The sequence below is a fragment of the Python bivittatus genome, unplaced genomic scaffold (genome assembly GCF_059951505.1).
Source record: "Python bivittatus isolate LINGU-HERP-01145 unplaced genomic scaffold, Pbiv_v1 ctg000360_np1212, whole genome shotgun sequence".
NCBI lineage: Eukaryota > Metazoa > Chordata > Lepidosauria > Squamata > Pythonidae > Python > Python bivittatus.
This window is the reverse complement of record NW_028277069.1, coordinates 339,652-351,190: the sequence shown is the minus strand read 5'-3', so window position 1 is coordinate 351,190 and position 11,539 is coordinate 339,652. Positions and strand designations below refer to the sequence as shown.

Genomic DNA, 11,539 nt, shown 5'->3' with positions numbered 1-11,539 from the left:
GGATTCTCTTGATGGGAGTGGGCACAGACGTTTTCCATGGAATAGTGGAAAAACACAATCTTAGCAGGTATAGGATCCTGTCTGTTGCTCTTCAGAACAGCAACCCTGAAAGCTCAAAAGAGCAGAAGGAGCTCAAGGTTGCTGTGATGGTGAAGTGATGAAAGATTGAGTAGGTCAATGGGCAGCCATCCTTATGCCAGCCAGGGAGCATTTGCACCCAGAGATCCAAGATGAGGGGAAAGGAGAAACTCACTCAGATGCAATACTGTACTTCCTTGAAGCCAGGAAAATATAGACATTACTTCTGCACACTGCTGGTAAAGGGACCATTATGTCACCCCAATGCAAGGCCAGCTCCATGCCTGGAATCATTCGTACAACACTCTGTTAGGCTTCAAGAATCAGAATGACATGAACAAAAATATAGATATTGCCATGGGTAAAGCTTTCCTTTTTTCTTTTTCTTCTTTTAAGCTGAGTTTTCTTCTTTTAAACTAGTGTTATTTGCAGATGACATTCTTTTGTTTATTTCTAAACCTCATACTACTATTCCAGTGTTGATGCAAGTGATAGATGCCTTTAGTAAAATAGCAGGATACTCTATTAATTGGGCCAAATCGGCATTAATGCCAGTAGGTGAAAATCTGGCTACTCATAAATTTAAGGAATATCAATTCCATATTTCTACCAAATCCATTAAATATCTAGGTATGTCTTTGCCCAAAGATATATCTCAGTTAGTGACATGTAATATAAATAAAATGTATAGAGAGATTTCTTCAGATATCAGTAGATGGAAGTCATTAAACCTCACCCTTTGGGGAAAGGTGAACACTCTCAAAATAAATATTATTTCCAGAGTTATTTATATTCTGAGAGGAATTCCAGTTTTTATATCTGGAAAATATTTTCAGAAAATAAATTCTTTGTGTAGAAAATTTCTATGGGGTTCTTCAATTGTGAGAATATCTTTACAGAAAATGCAGTTATCAATTAACGAGGGAAGATTCGGCCTTCTGAATCTGGAGCTATATCATCATGCTTACTTATTGTCAAGTATTAAATACTGGAAACCAACAAGTGGTGTTAATTTTCCAATTTGGGCATCTTTGGAATATATATATGTAACACCTTTGGTTGGATGGACAGTATTAGAATTGAAATACGCTAAAGCTCTAATATTTCTGGAAACAATTTCAACAATTTCAACAATTTCCATAGAAAGCTATGGAACGTAATGCCTAATGAAAAAAGATTTGACCCTTTTTCCTATGCCAAACTGACTTTATGAGGAAACCCAACTTTAAAAATTGGGAAAAAGATGGTGATATGGAAAAATTGGATGGAAGCGGGGATACTGCCTTTGGGCCAACTGATAGATGATGAAGATGAATTTTTAATGTACTCTGTCTTAAGAGATAAATATCGTCTATCAGATGTTACCCAATGGCAATATTTACAATTACAACATTTGTTAACAACATTGTTTGGACCACTAGCATTTTCAGCTTCTGAGACACCTGTGATTTTAGAACAACTTATTAAATCCTTTAAAACTAAAAAACCTACTCTTAGTTCATATAGATATTTGTTATCAATAAATCAATTTGATATGCAGATGCTAAGGCATGAGTAGAATAAAGAATTAGAGATTTCTATATTGCATAGACCATGGGAGAATGACCACTTCAATGCTAAGAGTGTCAATGGACCTTAAATTATAACTTATACAACAAAAAATAATATTTAGAATTTATTCGACTCCACTATGTCTGTGTAGAACAGGATTGTCAAAAACAGCATTTTGTTGGAGATGTAATAAGGACAATGCCTCTTTAAAACATACATTTTTACAATGTCCGATACTTACTAAGTTTTGGGAGAAAGTAGTGGACTATATAAATATGATTGTGCAATAAAAGCCATCTTCAGAGGATAATATTCTTTTGAAATATATACCTAGGACATGGAACTTGGCAACTGGACAACGTAAATGGATTCTCCGTGCCATCTTGGATCATCATCCCGCTGGGTAGCTCCTCGGATTTCTCCCGTCCTGAGAGAGAAGAGCACAGGCCAGGTTGAAGATCAGGTGCTTGAGTTCCTTTAATAGGGACTGATTCTTACCCTAAAAGTTTTAGGCCATGTTCACACAACCTGGTTAACTCATTTTGCTAAAGGAAGCCATGCAAGCCCACTCGGCAAACAAGCTGGGATCATTCAACACCCCGAAGCCCTTCTCCTGAAGACGGTGGGGAATTTGATCCAAAAATAAATGAGGGCAGTGTAAACAAAGTTTCTTTTACCTCTGGAAATGTGTGACTTTACTGCCTGGGTAGATTTCTGTGCAGTGGAAGTAGCGGTTTAAGCCCAAAAGATCCAAGACTGATATTGCAAGATTGGAAAGATCAATGTATGGCTTCCTTTAGTCAATGGACTGAAGACCTGATTACACTTGCTACCTATGAGTGGATTGCCTATAGACCTCGACTTTGTATAATGAAATATGGGACTCATTTATACAAAATATACTGGATTAAAAAAAAAAACCAGGATATTCATATAAATCTATTAGAAATACATATGTACTTGAATAATAATTGTATTAGATACATATATGTAGATTAGAACTGTGTGCTATTGTAACTTTTGCTGTTGTTTCACTTTTACGTTAAGGCCCTTTTATGTATTCTTTTTCTTTTTTTGCAATTTAAATAAATTAATAAAGAAAATAATAAAAATACAAACTTTGCAGAGTAGGTTTAAACTTGTTATTTTTCTTCCTGGGTAACATGGGAGCTGGATTCTTAACCATAGCTGGTAGTTTGAAATGTACTCAGAAGCAAAGAAAACAACAATATACTGTTTTTTCCCCCAAAAAAGCAATTCAGGGTGATTGAAACTCAGAAGACACAAGTATCTTCCTCAGCAATTACCCAAATCATTACAATTGTTTCATGCTGACCAAGAGCAAATGATTTCCAGTAATTATGAGTAATCAAACTTGCAAGTGGTAACAGGTAATCCAGACAATACTGAGGCATTGGTATGACTTTTAGACCCCAATCATGCTGATGGGTCCACATGAGGTCCTACTTTTCTTAATGTTCCATGGAAACCATGAAAAACTGCATTTCTTGACCATTTAGAAAATAAGAAGTGCCTTACAATGTAATCTGAAGGAATATATATATATATATATATTCAGGAACATTCAGTCTCAGAAGAGAGGTCACTATCTCCCCAGGTAATTACTCAAATTTGTATAATTATCTCATGTGCCCAAAGAGCTAATGATTTTTCTGAAACTGTGAAGAGTCAAACCCACAAGTGGTTATAAACAATTATTGAGAGATAAAAGAAAGATAATGTTCCACAAGGACTCTGTCCAACAGAATTCCCCATTTTCCAGTTTTCTCCAGGTTTGAAATAGTAACCCTGATCATTATAAATAGCCTTCTAATAGACTTCTGCATCTTCGTTGTGGCTAAAAGAAAGGGACATGTGTAACCACAGAGACGTCTGCTATATAATTTTAGCTTCCTGAGGGCAGGCAGACGCTATGGATGGTCACAATCTACATTTAGACAGAAGAATTCATGGTCAGGATGTTGGGACTATATGCATTGCTTCTTCTCTCCTCTCTTGGGTGCAACAAAGGACACGACCATCAATGCCATGTGCTTCAGCCCTTCCCTGTTCCACATCAGTGGTACCAGCCAGGTGGCTTCCTCATTGGTGGGATTGCTTCTCAGTTCCTTTACAATTCAGAAGAACTTTCTTTTAAGGAACATCCCTCCCAGAAATTGTTTCAGATGTCAATGTAAGTTTTCCTCTTCTGTGTAGCATAGACATTCTTTATCTGATGATAAGAGTGTTGAAAATAAAAATGCAGGATCAGGCTATTTTTTAGGCAGTCACTTTAAAAAAAAAATCTAACTGGATAATAAAATATTGAGGGCAGTAAGAAAACTATGGATTCATCCTATCAATGTCTACTCATTTTGGAATAATCCCTTTGAGATTATTGACTATTGAGGCAAACTTAAGTGACCTTTCACCAAATGGATTGTGCAGAATCACATGTTATTAGGCAACTCATTTCCATTCTTCCCGGTTTGTTTGGCATATCTTTTGCAAATATGTATCCTTTTTAAAAAATGTACACTATTGTCAGGGTTTGTAGGCATTCCAAAGGTTTTAGATGAAAATTATAAATAATCAAAAATAATTGCATTTGGGTTTGGGGGGCTTATGCTTAACCTGAGACTAATAATTTACTAATCCACACAAGTGATTTCAACATTGCCTTTCCACTACAGGATGGAAATTATGCCAAGAGACATAATAAATAAACAGTTAAAAAAAGGCACTTCCTAAAGTAATAATTTAATCTAAATCACTTTGTCAGCAGAGCAGTAACCAAATTCTATCAGCATGTTCTTGCCTTGGTATTTGCGGTGAAGGAGATCAATGAGAATCCCAGATTCCTGAACAATGTCACCCTTGGATTCCACATCTATGACAGCTACTATGATGGAATGATGACCTATCAGACCACTTTGGACCTACTCTTCAGTTCGGATAGATTTGTCCCCAACTATAAATGTGACACCATGAAAACGCTCGTGGGTGTCATTGGGGGACTTGGCACTGATACCTCCTACTATATTGCAGACATTCTGAGTCTTTACAAGATTCCACAAGTAAGAAGCAATTTTAAGATTCCTAACAAATAACTCTCACCTCTTACCATTCTTATTGTAAAGATGTTATCAGGAAAAAGGTGACAATAGTAGTAGTAGTAGTAGTAGTAGTAGTAGTAGTAATAATAATAATAATAATAATAATAATAATAATAATAATAATAATAATTTGTTTAAAAATAGCCTCCTATTTTCAGTCCAAAAGGAGAAAATTCTGATTTGAGTAGCTGCTCAATTTCCTGGATCTACATTTCTCTTTTGGAAATACCTTTTGCTTTAATGGGCCCAATATCTGAAGAGAAGCTCATAATAGAGATTAGGTTCCCTGAGATGGGTCAAAGTTTTCCCCTACTGACATTATAGATGATAGGATTGCCAAGATGCTTTTTTGAATAAATCTGTCTGGAAAACTCATATCCGCCACAGTATCTTTGACACAAGCAGAAAGGAAACCTCTCTGACCCCACACTCAGCTCTTGTGGAATGGGTAGATCTATGTAGTGGTTTGCCATTGTTGTGTTCTGAGAGTTCTTCTTGGGCTCCCAACTACAGTAAGTATGATCCATATATGGCCCTATGTTGCTTTTTCAAGATCAGGGGTCATTCTTCTGAGTTTTTTTTCAACTGATACTTCAGGTTAAATTTCTTGAAGTCTGTATTTGATTGCATAAGCAGCTGTTAAATACTCCAACGGTTAAAGAAAACTGGAACATTTTTCCTCTCTGAGCAGAAAAAGTGTCTTCAATTCCATGTTAAGCTAAGTAAACGCATCAACATTTGCTATTGCCGTGCTTTATTTTAATTTATTATTTATTCATTTATTAAATGTATATGCCACCCATCTCCCCAGAGGGTGACTCTGGGTGGCTTACAATTAAAAACCAAGACAATAAAACAATAAAAATATAAATACCCCCAATGAAAATCACAAGTAACAAATCTATAAAAGCAGTATTCAATTCAAGAAGATGGGGGAAGCAGTATCAATCATCCCACCAGCCAGTTCCAACATTGCAAGCCTCCATCAGGCCCCCAGGCCATCTGGCATAGCCATGTTTTTACACCTCTTCAGAAGGCCAGGAGAGTGGGGGCATTTTGGGCCTCAGCTGGCAAGCTGTTCCACAGAACAGGGCCCATGGCAGAAAAAGCCCTCTTCCTAGACACTGCCAACCAAAATTCCTTGACTGGCATGGTCTGCAACATGCCACTTCTGTCTGACCAAGTAGGGTGGGCAGATATAATGGGAGCAAGATGGCTCCTCAGATAACCTGGTCCTGTGCCATGAAGGGCTTTAACAGTGATAACCGTTATAATATTTCTTTCGGTAGTGAGACTATATGTAACTCAGGCTTCAGCTACTTCTCTCAATTCATGATCCTTCCAACAAGGAAAGCTACTTGTCGTTATTCCAATCTTTCTTTTAGCTCACTTATGGCTCTGTGGCCCCAGAGGAGATTTCTTCAGCTGCGGTCCCTTTGTTTTATCGCATGGTCACCAACGAGGCCCTTCAGTGCAAAGGAATTGTCCATTTGCTTCTATACTTTGGATGGACCTGGGTTGGGATTTTTGTGATGGATGATAATAGCGGAGAACATTTCCTGCAAACCATGGAGTCTCTGCTTTCTGAGAATGGAATTTGTTCCTCCTTCACACAAAAGATCCCACATCAACCAAATATGAGTAACTTCCAAGGAATGCTTATTATAGCCGTAAATATTTGTGAAGCTTTTACAGATGATAAAACCAATACTATTGTCATCTATGGGGAATGTTTAACCATTTCTTGGCTGAGAATTGTTATGTTCATTATGGGTCCTAGAAATCAGAATTATTCATCATTTAGAAAAGTGTGGATCTTGACAGCCCAAATTGATTTAATATTAACTGGTGTTCAAAAGGGGTGGGATCTTGAGTTGTTCCATGGTTCTATTTCCTTTTCCATTCATGCAAAAGATAACTTAGAGTTCAAGGAATATCTGCAAGCCATCACTCCTTCCTCTACTGAAGGAGATGGTTTTATCCAGGACATCTGGAAACAAGCCTTTGACTGCATTTTGCCCAATTCCAGTGAGCAAACAAAAGAAAATGAAAGGTGCAGTGGCGAAGAGAGGCTGGAAAATCTTCCTAGACCTCAGTTTGAATTGGACATGACTGGTCATAGTTACAGTATCTATAATGCTGTCTATACATTAGCTCATTCTTTGCATGCCATGTACTCCCATAGATTGAACAATAACAAAAAGATGAAGCAGAAATATATTGAACACCAACAATTCCATCCTTGGCAGGTAACGTACACAACAAGATGGAACAGATTTCGACGAACAGATTTTACTATAAATACATTATTTATCCAGGATTTTTGTTTATTTCACATGGATAGCATATTAAATGGAATTCTACCTAGTGTTTATCAAAAATTCCTTGGGTTTTCACATTAATCTTTGGATCTCAGTTGATGAGATTTGGTGGACTTCCAGATAGTTTTTGGATAGCCCTCACCCTGACCCATTCCTATATATGACTGAGGGCGGGGTGTGTGTGTGTGTGAAAAGATTAGTAAATAACTATCTTTTTTAAGTATTTAAGGCTTTATTGGGTAATGTTTCAATTTCCAGCATCAACATTAACTGAATTTACTAGGGATGTAAAGAACAATTATCCTACGAAAATAAAGTTCTGGCAGAATTCTAGAACACTGCTTTTCTGGACAAAGCCATATGCACTATTTCATGGGTGATGGGTTTTTGAATGTTGATCCTCCAAACTAAAGGGTGATCTGGACATGGTCTGACCCCACAATAGGCTTTCTTAGTTCAGAACACTGTATCCAAATAATCATAATATGGTCAGTCCAACATGATCTAGAGGAGAAATGGAAAAATATACTGTACATTGTTAGAAATTACATGGGAAAATCAAGTGTTGAAAGAGTCATATGAATTTTCTAATATGTTATTTTAAGCACACATACAGTACTTTCAGTACTTTCCCTCAGTTTTCACTGTTTCCTTTTTGTCTAGTTCCATCCGATTCTTCAAGGTATTTCATTCAACAATTCAGCTGCAGAAAGTGTGTCTTTCAATAATAAAAGGGAAATGGAGAGTGGATTTGACATCCTTAACATGATCACATTCCCAAACACATCTTTCCAGAGAGTGAAAGTGGGAAAGCTGGATCCAGATGCTCCAGAAGGAAAAGAGCTTCTGATTAATGAAAACCTGATTATGTGGCACAGAGGATTTAATGAGGTATGGAAGTGGGTACCAAGATGAGGATCAGAACAGGCACCAGAAATAAACACTTTACCGTAAACATTGATCAATAGATTTCAAAAGAGATGAAATTAGACATTAAGCTGACTACCTGAAATTGATCCATATCTATGGGTCCAGCGTATATCTTCCTTGAAGTTCTTAAAATTCAAAAATATAAAATTCTTGATCTCACCAAAAAATGTCCAACTTCTTTTTTACATTGACTTCTCTCACCAAGAACTGGAACTTAATGCAACCTCTATTTTTATAAAGAAGTTGATAAAGAAACTGTAATCTAGTTAGCTTGATAGGGTAAAGTCATGGTGTGTATTAGAAATAAGGAGAAATTATTTACTTAGAAAGCACTTTTGCAATAAACTTCATTGTAATTTAGAGAACTGTGTCTTTATGTCTGTGTCTTTTTGGAAAGTTCCTTTTCCTCATCCTCACACATCTTTCTGGGGAAAATGGTATAAAATGTTATTAAATATATTGGCTATTGGATAGCGAATAATATTATCTCCAAAATTCACCTTGAGGTGTCAGGGGACAGCTTGATGAAAATGTTAGTGCTTTGTGTAGCAGCTGTAGAAAATTAAAATAAAATAAAATAAAATAAAATAAAATAAAATAAAATAAAATAAAATAAAATAAGGTAAGGTTAGGTAAGGTAAGGTAAGGTAAGGTAAGGTAAGGTAAGGTAAGGTAGATGATAATAAAATAAAATAAAATAAAATAAAATAAAATAAAATAAAATAAAATAAAATAAAATGATAAAATGATAAAATGATAAAATGATAAAATGATAAAATGATAAAATAAAATAAAATGATAAAATAAAATAAAATAAAATGATAAAATGATAAAATGATAAAATGATAAAATGATAAAATGATAAAATAAAATAAAATAAAATAAAATAAAATAAAATAAAATAAAATAAAATAAAATAAAATAATGAAATAATGAAATGAAATGAAATGAAATGAAATGAAATAAAATAATAAATTCCATGTTTACAATTACTAGGATTGAAAGTGAAAATAGAAATACCCATAAACTAATCCCTTTATACAAATCTAAACTGAGATTATTGTGATGGAATGGAATGATGAAGGCCAGACTCAGGAAGAAAAACGTTTTCTTTCATCTCCTGAAGCATGAGGGAAAGATAAGAGGATGAGACTGGCACCTCCCTGAGGAATTCACAATGTTGTGGCTGGCATTACTTGGGAGCTGGGGTTTCAGTCTGGGAAGATGCTTGCTAGAGGTTGTAGCTAATAAACATTGCTGGACTGAATTTACATGGTCTGTTGGAGTTCCTTGGGCTAGGGCTGACAATTATCCAGGGAATATGGTACATAGTTCTGGTCAGTGCCCCTTAAAATGATACTCTAGATAAGAAAATTTCCAATATTGGGCAGATTAAAGGACCAGAATTCTGCAGCAACTCAGAGAGAGAGAGAGAGAGAGAGAGAGAGAGAGAGAGAGAGAACCCTGTAACAATTGACAGTCCTCTGCTTGGGAAAAAGTTGAGCAAACATCATGCATGGCCCAGCTAGTATGGGGAGAGAGAAGTTTATTTTCTCCTCATTCACTAGGTTAGAATTTGAGATCGTCCACTGAAAGAACATTCAGAATTATTAATGGAGCAGCAGAAGAAAATACTTCTTTAACAAGAGGATAGACCAGGTTGATATGGGTATTAATCCTGATGTCAGCTGACTACCCGTACCTTGCAACCATTATGGATGCTTTCAAAAGGGACCAGAGGGGTTCATGTAGGATAAGGTCACCATGGACAACTACTATTATATGGCTGTTAGCTATCTCCTGAATCTTAGGAATCAGACCTTCAGGAGTGGTTATTAGGAAGTAGGAGTGGAAAGTTACTCTTGTGGATTTCCCAGGCAGGTGAGCTTCTCCAAATGGATTCACCTGGCCACTGGATTACAAAAAAGGCTGGGCATGAAATCCACAGAACTTACCCGCCTCTCCATGGATCTGATGTACAGTAGGACTGTTTTTATCATGTTCTATGTGGCTCATTTTGGTTTAGGAAAAATGCTTATAGTTTTGTAATTCCATAAATTATGATTTCATAATTTCTAAAATCAATGAAAAATAAAAATGGTTGATTAGTGTCTTAATTACATCTTCAGAAAGCAGCCGTTAATTATTTTTCTATAAAGGATTGTGGGCTCAATTTCTACATATCAAAGATACATTTATTGCTTTAATCTTCCATACTAAATGTTTTTCTTCTTTCTGGATAGGTCCTGCCCCTTTCTGTGTGTAATGAACATTGCTATCGGGGAAATCAGAAAAAAGGGAGGGAAGGAGAAAAATTTTGTTGCTATGATTGTGTTCCCTGCCCAGAAGGGAAGATCTCAAACCAGAAAGGTAGGGACTTTCATTTTTCTATCATATTAAAATAAATTTCAGTGTTGACAGAAGATAAAGAATTGGCTGGTTTTGCATTTCAGAATGACACCTATCTCAAAGGATATCTAAAGATTTCCTACATGTCTTCTAAAATCACCATATCTGATATGTAGGATGAGAACAAAAGAAAATGTTGCCATCATGGAAGTGCCAAGAATGGCCTTTTGTTTTTTGTAAAACAGTTGAAATGATAAGAATCTGAATTTTCTTTTTTCACCATTGTTACCAGATATGAATGACTGTTTTAAATGCTCAGAAGAAGAATACCCAAGCAAGGAGCAAGATCGATGTCTTCCCAAAAGAAGAAACTTTCTCTCATATGAAGAAGCTTTAGGCATCACTTTCACTTCCCTTGCACTTTTCTTGTCCCTCATCAATGCTGCAGTGTTAGGAATTTTCATAAAGCAAAGAGATACTCCCATTGTTAAAGCCAACAACCGGGACCTCACTTACACTCTCCTTATCTCACTTCTTTTCTGTTTCCTCTGTCCTCTGATGTTCCTTGGCCAACCAAGGAAAGGCACCTGCCTTCTCCGGCAACCAGCTTTTGGGATTGTCTTCTCTGGGGCTATTTCCTGTGTGTTAGCCAAAACCACCCTCGTCTCTCTTGCCTTCATGGCCACAAAACCCGGGTCAACCGCAAAGAAATGGATAGGGAAAAAATTGGCCTTTTCCATTGTCATTTCCTGCTCTGTCATTCAAATAGGCATTTGTCTGATGTGGTTAGCAACCTCTCCCCCATTCCCTGATTTAGATATGCACTTGGTAATTGAGGAAACCATTGTGCAGTGTAATGAAGGGTCTCCCACCATGTTCTATCTTGTCCTGGGCTACATGGGCCTCTTGGCCATTGCCAGTTTCATTGTGGCCTTCCATGCTCGAAAATTACCTGACAGTTTCAATGAAGCCAAGTTCATCACCTTCAGCATGTTAGTGTTCTGCAGTGTTTGGATATCCTTTGTTCCAACCTACTTGAGCTCCAAGGGGAAAGACATGGTGGCTGTGGAGGTCTTCTCTATTTTGACCTCCAGTGCTGGGTTACTGGCATGCATCTTTTTTCCTAAATGCTACATCATTGTGCTGAAACCTCATTTGAATGACAGAGAGCAATTAATTAGGAGAAAAAAATAA

At 36.5% G+C, this 11,539-nt stretch overlaps 1 protein-coding gene across 1 annotated transcript; it reads left to right on the top strand.

The window, feature by feature from the left end:
• Positions 1-1,966: 1,966 nt before the first annotated feature.
• On the top strand, positions 1,967-11,539 carry LOC103052001 (vomeronasal type-2 receptor 26-like). Its single transcript, XM_025175347.2, has 6 exons — positions 1,967-1,989; positions 4,415-4,706; positions 6,131-6,994; positions 7,730-7,957; positions 10,240-10,366; positions 10,638-11,539. Exons 1-6 carry the CDS (start codon positions 1,967-1,969, stop codon positions 11,537-11,539), a joined length of 2,436 nt encoding a protein of 811 aa, XP_025031115.2.